The 21,094-nt window shown below is 36.3% G+C and overlaps 1 protein-coding gene across 1 annotated transcript in view; it reads right to left on the bottom strand.

The window, feature by feature from the left end:
- LOC150089465 (uncharacterized) overlaps positions 1-21,094 on the bottom strand; it is a 1,372,165-nt gene that overhangs the window by 238,180 nt on the left and 1,112,891 nt on the right. Inside the window, exons 48-49 of the mRNA XM_090389992.1 lie at positions 12,731-12,838; positions 6,075-6,128 (exon numbers count right to left, since the gene is read on the bottom strand). Of these exons, the coding sequence (XP_090246118.1) occupies positions 6,075-6,128; positions 12,731-12,838 (162 nt within the window). The remainder of the gene's footprint in view (positions 1-6,074; positions 6,129-12,730; positions 12,839-21,094) is intronic.

The following is a 21,094-nucleotide window of genomic DNA, read 5'->3' as shown; positions in this document are numbered from 1 at the left end:
TGTTCACGCGACCTCTCGTTCAACATCCTCTACTGCATGACGAAGGCATTTCAGACCCTGCAATGCTATGTGATTCCGATTCGTCGTTGTGCCCCCTACACCTCCTGCAAGTTTGTCGCACTGGTAGTGAATCACCCTGTATATATATATATATATATATAATGTGATGTAAAAGTTAGGCAAAAGTAATAAAAATAAATAAATATGAATATGAAGCTATCATTAGAGGCAGCAAATGCACATCCTCCACATGAAGCCTAATTATATCTGATAATTAAAATAAATATGATATTTAAAATAAAAAACATCAGCCAGTAGTATTCTTCTCCTTTCTATTATATAAGCTGGTTAAGCTTGCATTATGTCAGTGGTGTGGCTCTGATCAAGAGTGCTGTCTGTTCTATAGATTATTTCTCGCTGCATAAGGACCACCGGCATGCAAATCCTCTGCATTGGTTGATCTATCGGAGAATGGAAGGGTGGTTTGGTTCTTCGATATTTCCGCCCTTGCGATGATTTGTATGACGATTGAAATGCAGCGATTCCATGACCATTATTGGCCTCGTGGTCCTCTGTCGATATGGGGCATAATGGTCAGTCTATTATTTATATATTTTAGTTTTTGTAGTTTCTTTAACCCCTTTTTGGTGATATTTCACGTCTTTTGGAACTGGTACCCTCGAGGGGGGTACCGCTAAATTATATATAATTGGCATTATTTTAAATTTACATCGTTTTTATTAATTGGGTTTAATGACTAAATTATACAGGGGATTATCGACTACCTTTTTGTCTTATTATCTCTACTTTCCCTTCCCTGTTTGTTTATTTTATATTATTATTTTTTGTTTCGTTTCGCTCTGCATCTTTGCCGTACTACTGGCTGATGTTTTTTATTTTAAATATCATATTTATTTTAATTATCAGATATATATATATATATATACACACACACACACACACACACCCACACACAGAGAATTGGATCTAACAGGCAGAAAATTGCATGGGGTGCCACAAATTAAAATAAGTTACTTAAGGGTGCTATTATAAAAAAAAAAAAAAAAGGTTGAAAACCACTAATTTAAACCATGATTTTCCAATAACAGTGCTATGGCTGTTCAAGGTATGAATGTTACATATCACAATTGCCTTGCAATCCAAATCTCCAGGTTCGATTTCTGCTTACACCAAAGCTTGAAACGATTGTAAAGCAGTTATTAAAATCCAAACTTGATTATGAACAGGCTAAGAATAAAAAACCTGCTTCTTGTCCAAATGGCAATCTAGCATTCTGGTCTCTTGCCAGAGTTATTGGCCACAACTTGTTTTCCATGTATAATTTCACCTCTGTTAAAACCTGATGGTTCTACTGCCTCCTCAGCTAAAGATAAAGCTGATTTAGTAGCATCCTATTTTTCTTCTAACTCTTGCACTGACAATCTTGGTGAAAACCATCCTTAGTTTCCATTACACTCCACTAAGGCTTCTGTACTCTTCTGTCAAAAGGATATCAGAAGAATTTTGAACAACCTTGATGCCAAGAAAGCTCTAGTTTGTAATGGCATTTCTCCACTTTTTCTCAAAACCTGTGCTCTTGAGCTTGCTCTTCTCCTGTGTTGATTTTTAGCAGTTTTTTATTCCACTAGTGTTTCTCCTTTTGCTTGAAAATTTGCTCACATCCATGCAGTTCTTTAAAAGGGTGAGAAATCCCTCTCATCCAATTGTCACCCATTGCACTTACCCCTACCCTTTTCAAAGTAATGGAGAAATCCATTACCTGCCAATTTCTTGAAACTTTCTATCTGATCAACAATTGCCAACATGGATTCTGTCGGTGTCGATCCACTGGTGATATACTGACTGCTTATGTCACCCATTTAGGAAAAATTCAATGGAAAAGTTTAGCGAAACTCAAGTAATTTGCTCTTTATATTTCTAAGGCTTCTAACTGTGTTTGGCATAGAAATGGCATCTGCTTCATGCCATTTCACATGTTTTGCAATTTATGATTAATGTTTACTATCTCAGAAATAAAGCCATTTGAGACATGTAGCATTTACAGAAATTTTTTTTTTTTTTTTTTTTTAGGTTTATGTAAAATATGTTTCTACATTTGTTCTGTGCAATTTTGAAGCACTCTGTACAATGAAAAATTATATAATATGTATATATGCTTGAATATAAATAAATGGAAATAAGTATTTTTAAATATTTATTTACAAATATAATTTCTACATATACTTCAATTTCATGTAGTATGTACAAAGTAGTCTTAAACTTGTCAATTTGTACTGGCCCATATAGTTTCTTGCACATTTGAACTCATCAATGATGTGCCATTATTTGTCACAAGAATAGATTTTTCACATTCAGATGCAATTGTTGATTACTGCAAATAAAATGAAACTGTGCAGTGCCTATGAGGTACTCACCCCCCAACAAAAATTTGGATAGTTTTGAAATAATAAACAGCTTCCCATGTCATAATGCAACAGGCTTTTTCTACCTCTGGCCAGGGATTTTTTTTTTTTTTTTAATTTACGGGTTACTTGTAATTTTTATTGTACTATACGGGTAACTTTCAGTTCAATTTTTTATGAAAATAATTTCACATACAGTACATGGAAATTTCTGTCACAAGTTTCATTTAATTTTATCTTATTTACATTAATTATAAAAGAAAAAAAATTATTAATTTTAATTTATCTGCATTAAATAAGCTGAAATACTGTTACACTGGCAACAATTTACACATTCATGGAACCCCCCTACTCTCCCTGAATTTTAACGTATTTCCATGGGATGATGAGCCACAATTTGCACAAATCTTTGTTTGAGCACACATTCCAGGAATGCAACCCATGCATAAATCATGACCACCGTGTATGAAATGGAATTCTTGGGGGTACAAGTGCACCCTTTCCTTGGTCATACCACCAAGCAATACTGTTCGAGCGAAGCTCGTTCGCTAGTTCACTCTGACACAAAAGTCAGAACTATGTGCAAAAGAAATCAAGGGCAAACTAGATGGAAATCAAACAAAACTGTGGAACGACTGAGTGACGTGTCCATAAGGTGCCCCACCCCTTACACACAAGAAGTTTTCTTGAAATAAAAAACAACTTTCCATGTCATAAAAACAATTGAAAACTTTTTTTTTTTTTTTTTTTTTAAATATCTGGTGGAGTTAAACAATTTTGTCATCTGTTTGGTTGATAATTTTCAGTTATTTGTGGGATCTTAATAGGGAAAGCAGCTAGAAGGGCCAGAATGCTATTGCAAAAACATTCATAGCTAACTGTATAATCTCAATGTCAGAATCAGAGAGAAATGGAGTATAAGGTTTATAAGAGTTGTATAAACTTTTAATATTTCATTATTATTTTCATTGCTAAATACAAGAGGTCCAGTTGTTGACATTTTTTTTATCTATTTATTTATCTTTAATGACACCAAGAAGTACTAGAAATTGTCTACAAAAAATTTCAAATTTGAAAATGATGCGCTGGCAATCAGATTTTCAAACATTGGCATAATATTTAAAAGGAACAAGTAAATTGCTTTATTTGAGCCAGAAGACTAGGCTATTTTTGGACTATAATATGTCTAAAGTTATCAGATTGGTCTATTTAGGATTTCAGAAGCCTGTGGTTTAGAAACTCTTTTTCTTGAGGAGTTTGTTAATTTGTATTTTTTCAAAACTTGTTTTGGATCATGAAGTGGATTTTAGATATGATTTTGTGCCACACACTAGTGACTGCTGTTGTATCGTTCAATTTGGTAATTCTGAATAGTGCACATATGTTTTTTCTCATCACTTCTAATCTTCAAACACATTTTTAAAAGGCCACCGTTCTTGCCAGTCTAGTTATACATATAACCAAAGACAGCCAATGGTTACGCATATGCATCTAAATCTTTTTTTAGTTCAGTGGCATGCACCAGTTGAAATCACTTAAATCTATATTCCCTTAGCACTTCTCTCTTTCTAGATATGAGGGTTATCACAAAAAGTAATGCACAGAAGTGGTTAATTTAAAATAGATTTTACAACATAATTTACATTAAAAACCATCAATGTAACTAGTCTCCTTCATGCCTTATGAAAGCTTTTCAACATTCAGGAAATTTTTGGATGCTGTTTGACTGGTTGCTAAAGTTAAGCTGTCTGATACACTGGGTCACAGCAGCACTCTCTGCTTCTACAGACAGAAATTTGTCCATGCAAGAGTTCCTTTAGCTTGGGGATCAAGATCATAATTACAAGAACTCATATCAAGACTATAAAGGAATGAGGTAATGCTTCCCATTTGTAATAATTGAAAACAAGCTGTACAGACTGAGACGAGCCTTTGCATTGTCATGGAGTATGATGCTTCTGCTGGCTGACTGTGACTTCAGTTCAAAGTTGTGTGTTCGTCCCATCAATGGCAAAAATGTATTTTAAAAACTCTTCACCTTCTTGTCAGTACCCTGTGAGTAAATGCATTGTAATTTCTTTAGGATTTGCTTGTTATTCACTGACAGTAACTGTGGGAGCCATCTGGCAGTGACCATTTGTTTTTATAACACCTCAGAACAGGTAACTTTGGAATTTCAGATTTGCTGGCTATTTCTTGGCATATATCTCTTCCACCAAAATAGAGGTAATAATGCAGCCAGTGTGTTGTCTGTAGATGTTCTCAGTCTACCTGAGCACTTCTTGTCTTCTGCACTGGTATAACCTTGATGGAACAACTGAGACCAATCAAAATCATGCTGTGTGTGTGTGTGTGTGTGTGTGTGTGTGTGTGTGTGTTTAATGGTGCATAAGCTAACAACATGAGGCACACTGGCTATAGTGTGCCTCATGTTGTGATCTATGATCTACTCACCACACACTTTCTGTAACAATACATAAATACAACACATAATACATAATTCATAAATTTGTGTTGCATCCAGCCGTGTCAAGTTTCAATTTTGATAAAACATCTTTGACCTGAATCTGGAATCTGACCTGAAACAATATCACTATCAATTTTTTTTTTTTTTTTTTTTTTGCCTACACACAACATTCAATGCAGAAACTCTGTTTCTAGCACTAACGTTGAGATTAAACTTTAAATTATTATCCTGATAAATGTCAATCACCCAGGCATATGGAGTGAAGGCATGTGAGGAGTGTGCATTACTTTTGGGAAATGCTTACCGAGTATTCACATACTTTCACAGAAAGGTAGGTAGCTCCCTTCTCACACACAAATTAATCCTCTCTTTTAATATCCTTGCTATTCTGGTTTTTAGGCCTGCCATAACAGGTGCATTATCAATGTATAACAAGTGCCAGAACAGTTTTTTGAAGGAATCCAACAAGTTTTCAGGCTATTCAGAAGATGATGCACAATGTTATAGAGTGCAGAGTCACCTTTCAATGCTTTCAATTTAACAATTGTTTTATTACAAAAGGTCACCACAATGGGATGCAATTTGGAATCATTCTTTTTGGAAGCATCCAAAAATGGTCCATTTTGCAGAACCATCACTATCTCTTCTTTTCCTATTTGTGCAATTCACTAACGTCTGTTGTCATTGTTCTTTCACAAAATATTTCTGAAACAATGCCTGCAGGTCATCACAAATCATGACAGTGCAGCTCTATAACAAAAACTCTATATCGAAAAATACATTTCTGCAGTACTTCATTCTTCATATTCACCTGACCTTGCCATGTTATTTTTTTTCTCTTCCTCAAACTCAAAATGAATCTGAAAAGATGAAAATTTTATGCATTTTTAGGCACTTCAACTATCCAAAGAATGTGAGAGTGTAATTCAGCAAGCTCACAGTTGAAGACTTTCAATGATGATCCTAGACTGATTCTAGGAATATTGGCATGCTTGTATATAATTGGGTGGAACTATAATAAAAATGTATCTACCCCATTTTTTTTTAGAAAAGATTAGAATTATTTGATCAGATCTTATATATTAGTATACAATACTAGTATAACAAACAATAGTATTATGAGGTATATTAATATTTGTTATTATGCAGACTTATGTATCAAATTTAAGAATTGGCTTTTTTACCTTTAGCCCAGGAAGACCAGCTTCACCAGGTGAACCAGGAAAACCAGGAGATCCCTAAAAAACAAAATGTAATTAAATAAATTAAGCCAACAATATAATCTGAAATGTTCTTAGTAAAGCTACAAATTAAATACCATTAACTGTGAGGAAAAGTCATAAGAAAAGATACCCTATTTTTTGCAACGCCTAGCAATTTTTGGCACAGTCTCCATAATTGTTCAGGCACTTGTCATGAGCTTTTGGCCTGCTCCTCTTGAACACTTGGCATCAGCAACACTTGTTGTAAGACCAAGTGTCATTCTTCAGTTCAGTCAATGTAACCTGACAAGGAGCTGTTTTGAATGTCTCAGGAACAGGTTAAATCCACCAAAATGACTCACTGCATGTCCAGTTAGTCATTTTGGTCATTATGCTTGTTGAAGGTAATTAATATTACCTTCAACTTTCTGAATGATGGATAACCAGAATGCTTCCTTAACATGCATTATACATTAGTTTCCAGATAATAATGGAACATATCTGTGTTCTTAGAACAAGTTATTACATCCTAAAAGTCCTCATCCTTTTCAACACATTATTACAAGTTAGCATTAGCATTAGTGGTGGCAAATGATGCAAGAAGGAACTTCCCATTTCACCTATTCATTCTCTCCAATAGTTTGTATACTTCTTTCTTGAATTTATTTAAGCTATCAACTTCCACAACACAGACGGAATTTTGTTCCAGCAATCAACCATCCACTGGGAATATTGGGTTCCACACATCTAGTCTGCAACTGTCTTTCCTCAATTTGAATTTGTGCCTCCCTCGTGTGTAGTCAGAGCAAGAGGAAGAATACCATCAGCACTGAGTTTTCTAAATACATTCAAAGCCTCAGTTAGATCACCTCACAGGTGCCTGGTCTCTAGACACAACAATTTGCAGAACAAATTGTAGTGTCTAGAGACCAGTACCTGAGTGCAGTACCTTTCTTGGCTGATTCCATGCTTGTTAAGAGCATCCCTTTGTTCCCCCCTCACCAATCTTGTTGCCCTTCTCTGTACTCATTCCAGCAGCTCTACATTCTTCCTACAATGAGGTCTCCAGACCTATGTGCAGTATTCAAGATGTAGCCTGACCATTTACAATGGAATAATCACTTCCTTATCCCTGCTAGCAAAATTCCTGCATATCATTGACAAAACCCCATGAGCTGTCCTGGCAGCATGCATATCTGCACAATCATCCCAGGTCTTTTTCATTTTCCACTACCCTGAGTGCAGTACCACACATTTGGTGTGCTAATTTGAGATTACTGCTACTCATATGCAGTACCCTGCATTTGTCAATGTTAAACTTCAGTTGCCACTTTCATCAATATCATTGATAAATAGAGTAAACAACAATGTTCAGGACTCCACTAATAACATTAGCCCACAAAGAGTGTGGGTTTTAATCAGTGTCCACTGATTAAAACCCATCTATCTTTTCCCACTCAACCATCCTTTTATCTATTGCAGCAACCTACACTTAATGCAACACTAACCCAATTTGTACAGCATTGTTTTATGTGCAACAGTATCAGGAGCTTTCCTGAAATCCTAGTATATGATATCAAAATTATTTTTTTGCATTCAGTTCCTTTGTGATCACTTCATAGCTTTGAATCCAAAGTTGGTGAGTGGTGCCAATATGCTTGTTTTGTTGTGGTCATCAGTGAACTTCTTAGGCACCTATCTGCTGCAGATTTTTCAGTAGCTGAGGTGCCACACACAATGCATGTGAATCTTTTCGAATGATTCAATAATCCCATGTCTACCTTCCTACTTGCATTGATGTCACTGCAAGTAGCTTTTTTTTTTTTTTTTTTTGGCTTTTTTGCAGCTATTAAAAAACATTGGTCTATGTGTAAATTGAAAACCCACACTTAAATGTACTGTGCTTGTTTTTTTGATAGCTTGAACTTTTTTGTTCGAAATGAATGAATTTTTAATTAAAAAAAAAGTAGTTTAATAAGATTTTATTAATATATTAATAATAAATAACTGTATAAAAATTTAAATAACTTTATCATGTATAAACATGATAAATGCAATATCAACATAATAATAAAAATGCTGTTGGTAAGGAAATTTAGTGATGCCAACAAACACACATACACCTATCTGCCTACTTATGTTGATGTCATTGAAATCACCGCAAGCAGGCAGATGGACATTGAACTTTTAAATCATGGCCATGGGACATGCTGTGATACAGATGCCATTTCTACTTCTGTCCCCTACATTTGTCCAGCTTCATCACTCATCTGGAGAGGTCTGGTTTCAGATCCCATTAGAGACTGGAGGAGTTCTTAAAATGCCTCTTCAATTAGGACTAGCACATTGCCATTGTTATTATTGATTTAGCCTCATAATCTAAGGCCATACTGTGGCAACAAATTATCTTTGTTTCAGATCCCATTAGATACTGGAAGGTTCTTAAAATGCTACTCTTCAATTAAAACTAGCAGATATTTTCATTTAACTGCATTAGCTGATTTTGAACTGAATTTTGAGCATTAAACAAATAATTACTATTGTCATTATTTGTTTAATAGCTCATCATCTAGAGCCATATTGTGCCAGTGAATTATGTATGTACAAATGTGTGTTCATAAGCCAATCTGAACATTGTGTAAACTGAAAAACCTGGAAAAATTTATGGAAAAACCTTACTTTGTCTAGCTGAGATTGGCTAACTCCCAGACTGAAGAGGAATTTAAGAATTTCCTCCACCAGTCTGAAATTGGATTTGAACCCAGACTTCTATAAGTGCCGAGTGGTGAAACCAATATACTGTTCTGGTGGACTCAGTCCAGGAGAGTAGAGCTTTTCATCAGTGAGTTATTCTGGATTTTTTTGCCTGTAAAATATACTTATAGGCTCATGAACACATCAGTTGCAGAACAGATATACGGAAATTTGCCTTTAACTGAGTGGTTGATTGCTGGAACAAACTTCCATCTGTTGTTGTGGAAGTTGATAGCTTAAATAAATTCAAGGAAGAAATAGACAGACTTTTGGATGGAATGGATAGGTGAAATGGGAAGTGTGTTTTTTATTTTGGCTGATGGTGTATAAGCTTGCTTTCTTGCATCATATGCCACTACTAATGCTAATGCTATACTTGTAGAGACAAATACACAACAAAACTACACAAAGCAGTGCCACCAATACGTCATCAAACCATTTTTGAACACCACTTCCTCGCATGGTGTACTGACGAGACATCAAGGCAATAAAGCTGTTGTTATTTTTGGTGCAAGGGATGCTTAGATCATGTTGTGCCTATCAGTGATATGGAAGGCAATAGAGCTCAGAAGGTGGATTTCCACTGGCATAGTGTATTTCATCCACAGAAAAAAATTACTGCTCGCCCCCTTTTTTTTTCACACATACATCAATACAGTTCACATTATATACTAATACAGTGTTCTAATAACACTGTATCAGCATATAATGGGAGCTCCATATCATATTACTTGCAACCTACTGGTAGGATCATGTGCTATGTATCTACAAGTCAAAAGATCCAAATAACAGTTTGTCATACAGAAATAAAATACAGAACTTTATCTAATGATTTTTCCCCATAATTTACAATTTTTTTTGTTTCTCTGGCTATTAACATTCTCTGAGGACACAGTTACATTCTTATGTATCCCTTTCTTATGAAATCAGGAAAAATTCAGAACCCCCCCCTTTTTTTTTTTGAGAGAGAGAGAGAGAGCAACCCAAACATTTAATGTATACAAGCTTAAATTATATGGTTAATCCATATCAAATTAAAAAAAAAAAATAAATATTTTGTTTATATTTCAGGATGGCCACAAAAAGTCAGAGGAATTTTTACTACATAGAAAAAACAGCACCACGTTACTGTATTTAGCAGTAATGCAGACTCAAAAAAAGGTCAACTCAAAAGTATACTACTATACTCTTGTACTGACTACTCAATTTTAGCAGACATAATATATAATTCTTGAGATCAAGTACAGAACATGCTAATAAAATTAGTAATATCTTAATTAATTAGCATTAGTAGGGCATATGATGCAAGAAAACAAGCTTATATAGCATCAGCAAAAAAAAAAAAAAAAAAAAAAACACCCTTCCCATTTCACCCATCCATTCATTCATTCCAAATGTTTGTCTAGTTCTACCTTGAACTTATTTAAGTTGCTGACCTCCACTACAACAGATGGAAATTTGTTCCAACTATCAACTACTCGCTGGCTAAAGGCAAATTTCCACACTTGTCTTTCTTCAATTTGAATTTATGCCCCCTCAGGTAAGTAATCTCAGAAAGAGGAAGAATCCCATTGGCACTGAGCTTGCTCAATCCATTCAAGGTCTTATACACCTTAATTAGATCACCTCACAGGTGCATAGTCTCCAGAAGCTGCAATTTACAGAACTTAAGCCTTTCTTGGTAACACCAACCCTTTGTGCTACTCGCCAATCTCGTTGTCCTTCTCTGCTCTCGGTCCAGCAGCTCTACATCTTTCCTAAAATGAGGCCTCCAGACCTGTATACACTACACAAGGTGTGGCCTAACCATTGCCTTATGCAAGGGGACAATCACCCCCTTATCCCTGCTAGAAAAATTCCTGTATATCATTGACAAGACACCACGAGCTACTCTTGCAGAACTTAAGTACTGCAAGTTCTACTCTTGCAGAAGTTAAGTGGCAGAGGAGCAAAGGTGGCTGATAGTGTTCAGTGCTGGGTTCCTTACTGTTTACAGTATTTATTAGCCCAACTGTGGTGGCACAAACCTGATAACAAAAACAGTGGCACGGCATCTGTCAGGTGCCCCCCTTCCCCTCGAATTTCTAGAAAAGGCATTTAACCCCGGGGGCTCACATCTGGTGAGTATGGGCTTGGCACACCCAGGGTCCTGAGCTGGATATCATCATTCTTCTCTTTCCTGGTGATTCCCTTCTACTTTTGACTCTCTCTCTCTCTCTCTCTCTCTCTCTCTCTCTCTCAGGGTTACTCGGGAACTTTTTTTTTTTTTTTTTTTTTCCTGGTGCAGCATAAGCCTCAGGCTTCCTTGCATCATATGGATATTAATAATAATAATAATAATAATAATATTTATTGCATGGATCATTTTACTTTTTAATATATATTTTTTAAAATTTAGTTTTTAATCGCTTGTTAGCTTCAAAATACCAGAAACACTCTCGAGTCTATTATTTTATCAATTTTGAAAGACTATTAAGCACATGAAATTTTAAATGTATGCATGCACATACATTTCTGATTATTATATGTACAAATACTTCTAAAAAAATTGAAAAATATAACTACATATTAGATCCACTTCTATGCCTCAATTTTCACATTATTTCAAAATTTTATTTGAAATTTAGTGTACTTCAACAAAGTGCAACATATGATACCTACTTATCTTGCTTATTATGGAGTAGTGTCCATCTTGAATGAATATAATGCTGCATCTTTACTACATGACAACAATAACAAAGCCTTCCAAATACAACACTTCATGGGGGTCTGTCTATGATATACAGGAACTTTGCCAGCAGGAATAAAAAGGTGATTAGACCATTGTTAGGCCACCACATCTTGAGTACTGGCTTGGAAGCCTCATTTTAGAAAAGATGTGGATCTCTTGGAATGGGTGCAGAAAAGACTATTCTTTTCTGCACCTATTATTTCTGCATAGATTATTCAAGAACAGAAATAGGATACTCTTACCACAAAAGACTTTGGTTCTACAAGCTGCAGAACTTGGATACGAGACACTTGTGAGACCTTATTGAAGTGTATAAAGCTTTAAATAGATTGAGCAAACTTAAAGATGATGGTATTCAACTCTTTCTCAGACAACACATACATATGGGAACGTAAACTCAAATTGAAAAAGGATGTCTGCAGGACAGATATACAAAAACTTGTTTTCAGCCAGAGAGTAACTGACTGTACGTACCAACTACCATCTGTTGTCATCCAAGTGGGTGGTTTGAATAAATTTAAGAAAGAATTTGATATCATTAGATGGAGAAGACAGATGAGGTGGGCAGTGTATTTCTCCCCGTTTTCTTTTTTGGTGATGCTGTATAACCTAGCTTCCTTGAATCATTTGCCAATACTACTATTACTACTATTAATAATAATGCTTAGTTTTAATAGATTTGTTAATCATTAAAACAAGATGCTTCCATGGATAGTTCAAGCTGGTAGTTCAAAGGCCTACTGAATCATATGGAAAAGACAAACACAGAGGGTAATGTTTTTTATTATTTTTTTTCTTGGAAGGTAAAAAAAAGTTTCTCTAGCATCTTTCCCCTATATAGCTAATACCAATACCTATAATAAGTTTAATAAAAAAAACAGTTTAAATATATGTAAAGAAGAATGATATTTTCCTTATTTAAAGAAATAACAATTAATTATTAATGTGGGATTTGCTATGAAAATATTAACTCCTCTGACCCATGGGGGTCAGAGGAGTTAATATTTTAATATAAAAATAAATATAGATATTTTAATATTTAATTAATATTTTAATATAAAAATAAATTTAATATAGAATATAAAAATAACTTTAACAAACAATTTATTAAAGAATACCAAAATATGTATGGAATATATTTAAAAACATTTACGGGAGATCCCTTAGACCCAGGGGGACCAACAACTCCTCTTGGTCCAGGAATTCCTTGTAGACCTGCTTTTCCTTCTTCTCCTTTCTGTCCTGGGAGTCCACGTGGGCCCTTTTAATCAATTAAAAGAAAAAAATATGTATGAATAAATTTTATGCATGCAATTTTTAAAGAGACATATAGTTGACAGCATAACTCAGCGGTTTTCAACCAGGGTGCCGTGGCACATTAGGGCGCTGCAACAACGTTCCAGGGGTGCCACGTAATTTGGGTTTAAGTTACTTAAACTTATTATTTTTTTAAAATTTATATATTTATTTCATTATAAAAGGGTGTATGGTATCTTTAATTTTGTGGTGATCTATAATTGATGTTTATTTAATACCTCTATATAAAGAATAAAATTATTTTATATATATATATATATATATATATATAATTTGTATTATGAATTGTAATTTTGTTTATAGTTATATTATTGTAATAACTATTATATAACATATTTTTTAATATTATATATATATATATACACACAGAGAGAGAATTGGATCTAACAGGTAGAAAATTGAGTAGGGGTGCCGTTATTGAAAAAAGTTGAAAACCACTGGCATAACTAAAACTTAAAAAAAAAAAAAAAACAAGAAAGACATCTTTTTTGTTGTTTTTATTTTCATTTTTAGTGAACAGAGCAACTGCCTGAAATAAAATGCTTACAGATACATACAGGGCAACTGCCTGAAATAAAAATGCTTGTGCCATGATAAATATAAACTGATTTTATTTTGTGACAACTTACAGAATAAGGGTTCATGTCATAAAACCTATGGCAGAGTCAATCTTAAGAACTGGTGAAGATTTAACATAATTAATGTTTTCATGAAACTTGGTTTGTCATTGTCATTACTTCAGTATAATATTCTTCTTCTTCGTAAACAGCAACAGGTAAGTGACCTACCTTTGCATTTGTTTTAGCTATTTACTCACATGAAAGATACTGACTGGGAGGCCAAGTTCAGAAGTGTAGCTTCTAAATTAGTGTAAAGTAGGCGCCATTCATCCTGCAGCTTTCCTAAGATATTAACTGCAAGACCCTAACAGCTTAATGATTTTGTAATAACTGAGAGCAAAGCACAGGAGAAATTGTTGAAGTTAAATATATGAAAAGCACCAGGGGTGGATGGGATCTATTCAGTTATATTAAAGAAGGCAGCAAAGGAAGTAAGCAAACCCTTAGCCATAATTATGAGAACATCCTTGGACTCAGGGGAGGTCCCTAGAGATAATAATTCACAAAGGGTAAAACAAAGGATGACACGAGTAATTACAGACCTGTTAGTTTAACTTCTGTTCCGGGGAAAATAATGGAGTCACTGGTTAAAGAAGCGTGGCAGGATCATCTAGACAAGACTGCAGTAATAATTCAGACACAACATGGGTTTGTTAGGAGGAAGTCTTGTATAACCAATTTGATTGGTATTATGATGTGGTTACAAGGGAATTGAATGTAAAAAATAATTTTGATATCATATATTTAGATTTCAGGAAAGCTTTAGATGCTGTTGCAAATAAAAGACTACTGTACAAATTGGAGCAGTATGGCATTAAGGGCAAGTTGCTACAATGGAAAAATGGGTTGTTGAGTGGGAAAAAACAGAGAGTGGTAATTAATGGACACTGCTCTTCATGGTGTTGTTGTTTGGTTTTTTAAGGAGCATTAGCAACTAAGGCCATATTGCACCGGGTTATGCGGTGGTCATTCCCTGACCTTTCTGCATCCTCCGTATTTGGTGGTGACGGGCTCAAACCCCGGTTTAATCAAGAAGCGTGTGCTACGCACTGCTGCTCCTTCCCACCTGGCTACGGAGGCGCCGCTCTTCATGGACTAATGTTATTAGTGGAGTTCACAAGGGTTAGTTGTTGGGCCAATTCTTGCTTTGTATATTTATCAATGATATTAGCATTAGTAGAGGCATATGATGCAAGAAGGCAAGCTTATGCAGCATCAGCCAAAAAAAAAAAAAAAAAACCCACTTCCACTTCACCCCTCCGTTCGTTCGAAATACTTGTCCAGCTGAGCCTTAAATTTATTTAGGCTATCAACTTCCATGGCAAGGGATGGAAGTCTGTTCCACAAACCAACTACCCGCTGGCTAAGGGCAAATTTCCGCACGTCTATCCTACATCTATCTTTCCTCAATTTGAATTTATGCCCTCTCAGGTGATTATTCTGAGCAAGAGGATGAATCCCATCAGCACTGAGCATGCTCAAACCATTCAAGTCTTTATACACCTCTATGAGATCACCTCGCCGGTGCCTAGTCTCCAGACACTGTAATTTGCAAAGCTTAAGCCTTTCTTCATAAGAGTACCCCTTTGTTCCATTCACTAATCTTGTTGCCCTTCTCTGTACTCGTTCCAGCAGCTCTATATCCTTCTTGAAATGAGGCCTTCAGACCTGTATACAGTACTCAAGGTGTGGCCTGACCATTGCCTTATACAAGGGAATAATCACCTCCTTATCCCTGCTAAAAAAATTCCTGTATATCAATGACAAAACACCATGAGTTACTCTTGCAGCCCGTCTGCGCTGCTCAGAGAACTTCATATCTGCCTGCACAATTACCCCCAGGTCCTTTTCATTCTCTACCACTGTCAGTGTAGTACAACAGAGTTGATTCATTGCTCTGGGGTTGCTGTTTCCCATATGTAGTACTTTACACTTGTCAATGTTAAACTTCATTTGCCACCTCTCTGCCCATCTGCTCAACCTTTCCAGATCCTGTTGCAGCAGCATAGTGTCAGTAGAGTCCTTGACAACCCTGCTACCTTTGTGTTGTCTGCAAACTTGGACATTAAGCTTGATATACCATCATCAATATCATTTATAAATACAGAAAACAATAATGGACCCAACACTGAACCCTTGTAATAACTGAGAGTAAAGTGGAGCAGAAATTGTTGAAGATAAACACAAGAAAGGATCCTGGGGTGGATGGGATCTATCCAGTTATATTAAAGGAGCGATGAGCAGTGTCCATTGATTACCACTCTCTGTCTTCTCCCCCTCAACAACCCCTTTATCCTTAGCAGCAATTTGCCCCCAATGCCACACCGCTCCAATTTGTGCAGCACTTTTCCATGTGCAACAGTATCAAAAGCCTTTCTAAGATTCAAGTATATAATATCAAAGTTATTCCCTGCATCCAGTTCTTTTGTGACTGCATCATAGTATCCAATCAAATTGGTCAGGCAAGACTTCCCCTTAACAAAACCATGCTGTGTCCGAGCTATAACTGAAGTCTTGTCTAGATGATCCTGCAGTGCTTCTTTAACCAGTGTCTCCATTAATTTTCCTGGAACAGAAGTTAAACTAACAGGTCTGTAATTACTTGTGTCAGCCTTTGATCCTCCTTTGTGAATTGGGGTCACATTTGCACATCTCCAGTCTGTGGGTACCTCCCCTGAGTCCAAGGAAGCTCTCATAATTATGGCTCTCATAATTATGGCTAATTATGGCATAATTATGGCTCTCATAATTTGCTTACTTCCTTTTCTGCCTCCTTTAATATAACTGGATAGATCCCATTCACCCCAGGTGCCTTTCTTGTGTTTATCTTCAACAATTTCTCCTCCACTTTACTCTCAGTTATTACAAGATTCTCAAGCTTACTGCCAGAGTTGAATACACCTCTGGCATTCCCCTCACTGAATAACTCCTCATGTGTGAGTTTCGATGCAAAATATCCATTAAGTTTGTTAGCTACCTGAGCAGGATCATCAACAGTTGACCTATCGATATCAAGTGGACCAATCTGATTCATCCCCTTTCTTCTAGAGTTTACATAAGTAAAGAACTTTTGCTGTTTTTCTTTGCATCCCTTGCCAAAGATTTCTTGGAATCTGCCTTTGCCTGCCTAACCTCCTTTGTAACTTGGTTACAGATCAACAACTTGTATATATCATAGGCTTCTGTGTCACATGTTAATTTATATGTATCCCATGCATTTTTCTTCTCTGTCATATGTCTCTTCATCTGACATCCATTTAGGCCTAAACCTTGAACAATATTTCTTAGTTGGTATGTAAAGCCTAGTAGCTTCCAAGATAAGTTCTTTGAATGCTTCCCATTTTGAATTTGCTGTTTGGTAACATCTTCAGTTGGTACCACTGTATAGAATTTAAATACTGTCTCAGACCATCGTAGTCGCTTTTACAAAAGCAATAACCCTTCCCTTATGATGAGAGTATATCAAGCTTAAAGTACAAATTTACAGATGATACAAAGGTTGGCAGGGTTGTTAATAATAGTAATGACAGTATGCTATTGCAACAGGATCTAGAAAAGTTGGGCCAATGGGCAGAGAAGTTTAACATTGACAAATGCAAAGTACTGCATATGGGAAGAAGTAACCTCAGAGAATCATACCAACTGTGTAGTACTACACTCAGGGTGATAGAGAATGAAAAAGAACTGGGGGTAATTGTGCAGTCAGATATGAAGTTTTCTGAGAAATGCAGACTGGGTGCCAGAGCAGGTCATGGGATCTTGTCAATGATATACAGGAATTTTGCTAGTGATTATTCCTTTGTATAAGGCACGAGTCAGGCCACACCTGACTATAGCCAAATCTGTACTGTGTACAGGTCTGGAAGCCTCATTTTAGGAAGGATGTAGAGTTGCGTTTTTTAAATGCAACTCTACATCGTTTTTTAAGCCTGTAAAACCAACCACGGCTTGCACAAAAACTTTCCTCTTCCTTGCCATTTTCTTTTGTTAGTAGTGAATAAAGACTGTTTGCCTTAGCTTGAATCATCATCTGACTTAACGGAATTCTTTTCTGGTTAGTCTTCAAACCATAACATTAACAGACCATCCATATTATCCATTTCAGAGCTATGATTTTTAACAATCATTTTTCACATATAAGATGCTGTTGCCATTCCATGTTCTTTAATTTTATTTTTATTCTTTAGAAGCATTTGTACCGATGATTCATTCATATTCTTGTCCCATGCTATCTTAGCATATGATGCACCATTTTCATATTGTTTTAAAATTACTAGTTTATCATCTGGTGTCAACCATTTACGTTTAGAAGAACACTCAGCATCATTACATTTCTTCTTTTCACCCATATTTGCATATAAACGTGTAACATTTTTAAAAAATAATCTTTAATAAAAATACACAGTGAAAAATATTTGTACACTTTATGCACAGTCAACGACCTCACCACTTGGAAACTAGAGTGATTACTAATGTATGAATGCCAGCAGAGTGGCGCCTCCATAGCTAGGTGGGCAGGAGCAGCAGTGCGTAGCACATGCTCTTGATTAGACTGGGGTTCGAGCCCATGACCACCAAATACGGAGGATGCAGAAAGGTCAGGGAATGACCACCATATATCGCCGGAGCAATATGGCTTTAGCGGCTAATGCTCCTAAAAACCAAATAACAAACATAACAGCCAGCAGAGCCATTATATAATGTGAATGGAGACAACATTCAGCATGGCCTGGAATTCATAATGCATTGACCTACATACTGGCATTACAATACATACATACATATCAAATGTATTGGTGCATAACGCAGTTAATTATTATTATTATTTTTTTTTCAATTTGTAAACTGTGCTAGAGTGAAACCCGCACTGATCGAAACCGCATACTCGAACCTTAATGCATACTGCTCCAATTTGTACAGTGGTCTTCCATGTACAACAGTATCAAAAGCTTTCCTAAAATCCAAGTATATGATATCAAAATTATTTTTTGCATCCAGTTCTTTGAGACCATATCAAAGTATCCAATCAAATTGGTCAGGCAAGACTTTCCCTAAACAAACCCATGCTGTTTCTGAACCATACCTACAGTTTTGTGTAGATGATCCTGCTTCTTCAAATTCTTTAACCAATGCCTCCATTAATTTCCCTGGAACAGCAGTTAAACTAAAAGGTCTCTAAATACTCGTGTCACCCTTTGATCCCTCTTTGTGAATTGAGGACACATTTGTACATTTCCAGTCCATGAGGAGCTCCCGGATCCAAGTATGCTCTCATAATTAGTAGAGCATTAGTAGAGGCATACAATGCAAAAAAGCAAGCTTATGCAGCATCAGTGAAAAAAAAAAAAAAAAAAAACACTGCTCCGATTTCATCCCTCTGTTCGTTCCAAATACCTGTCCAGCTCAGCTTTAAATTTATTTAGGCTATCAACTTCCACAATAAAAGATGTAAGTCTGTTCCAGCTAGCTAAAGACAAACTTCCACACATCTATCCTATAACTGTCTTTCCTCAATTTGAAATTATGTCCTCTCGGGTGATTATTCTGAGCAACAGGAAGATTCCCATCAGCATTGACCAGGCTCAAACCATTTAATGCTTTATACACCTCAATCAGATCAGTCGCAGGTGCCTAGTCTCCAAACACTGTAATCTGCAAAACTTAAGCCTTTCTTCGTAAGAGCAACCCTTTGTTCCATTCACTAATCTTGTTGCCCTTCTCTATACTCTACATCTTAAAATGGGGCCTCCAGACCTGTATACAGTACTCAAGGTGTGGCCTGACCATTGCCTTATACAAGGGGATAATCACCTCCTTATCCCTGCTAGAAACATTCCTGTATATCATTGACAAAACTCCATGAGCTACTCTTGCAGACCATCTGCACTGCTTCAGAAAACTTCATATCTGCCTGTACAATTACCCCCAGGTCCTTTTCATTCTCTACCCCTGTTAGTGTAGTACCACAGAGTTGTACGTTACTCTGGGGTTACTGCTTCCCATATGTAGTACTTTACATTTATCAATGTTAAACTTCATTTGCCACCTCTCAGCCCATCTGCTCTGCTTTTCTAGATTCTGTTGCAGCAGCATGCTGTCGTTAACAACCCTGCCAACCTTCGTATCATCTGCAAACTTGGCAACAATTTCTGTATTTATAAATATAAAAAAACAACAATGGACCCAACACTGAAGCATGAGGGACTCCACTAATTATATTAGTCCATGAAGAGCAGTATCCATTGATTACCACTCTCTGTCTTCTCCCACTCAACCGTCCCTTTACCCATAGCAGCAATTTGCCTCCAATGCTGCACGGCTCCAATTTGTGCAGCAGTCTTCCATGTGCGATGGTATCAAAAGCTTTTCTAAGATCCAAATATATGATATCACAGTTATTCCCTGTATCCAGTTGCTTTGTGACCACATCATAATATCTAATCAAATTGATCAGACAAGACTTCCCCTTTACAAACCCATGCTGTGTCCACACTAAACTGCAGTTTTGTCTAGATGATGATGCAGTGCTTCTTTTACCAGTGCCTTCATTAATTTCCCTGGAACAGAAGTTGAACTAACAGGTCTATAATTACTTGTGTCACCCTCTGATCCTCCTTTGTGAATTGGGGTCACATTTGCACATCACCAGCCCATGGGTACCTCCCCTGAGTCCAAGGAAACTCTCATAATTATGGCTAAGGGTTTGCTTACTTCCTTTGCTACCTCCTTTAATATAACTGGATAGATCCCATCCACCCCAGGTGTCTTTCTTATGTTTATCTTCAACAATTTCTCCTCCACTTTCCTCAGTTTTTACAAAATCGTCTAGTTCAATGCCAGAGTTTAGTTCACCTCTGGCATTCCTCTCCCTGAATAACTCATCATGAATGTAGATGCAAAATACTCATTTAGTTTATTAGCCACCTGAGCAGGATCATCAACAGTTGAACCATCGATATCCAATGGACCAATCTGATTCATCCTCTTCCTTCTAGAGTTTACATAAGTAAAGAACTCTTTGCTATTTTTCTTTGCATCCTTTGCCAAAGATTTCTCATAATCTGCCTTTCTCTGCCTAACCTCCTTTGTGACTTGTTTAGAGACCAGCTTATATCTATTGTAGGCTTCCATATCACACATTAATTTATATGTATCGCATGCATTTTTCTTCTCTGCCACATGTCTCGTTAGTTCATCTGACATCCATTTAGGCCTAAACCTTGAACAATGTTTCTTAGTTGGGTATGTAAAGCCTAGTAGCTTCCAAGATAAATTCTTTGAATGCTTCCCATTTTGAATTTGTTGTTGGTAATATAATCAGTTGGTCCCCTCATATAGAATTTAAATACCGTTTCAGACCTCCGTAGTCGCCTTTACGAAAGCAAAAACACTTCCCTTTACCCTTGATGGTAGTTACCTCTTTGAGTAAATCCCACTTCAGCACACTGTGATCACTGCCACCTAGTGGTTCCTTTATCTGCAGATTCTTAATGCATGAAGAATCACTACTGATAATCAGATAAAGAGTATTACTCCCTCTAGTTGCCTCCCGAACATGCTGAGGTAGAAAACAATCATCC

This window comes from Mastigoproctus giganteus, chromosome 2 (genome assembly GCF_048544385.1).
Source record: "Mastigoproctus giganteus isolate SK-2022 chromosome 2, ASM4854438v1, whole genome shotgun sequence".
Lineage (NCBI taxonomy): Eukaryota > Metazoa > Arthropoda > Arachnida > Uropygi > Thelyphonidae > Mastigoproctus > Mastigoproctus giganteus.
This window is presented reverse-complemented; position numbering and strand designations above follow the sequence as displayed.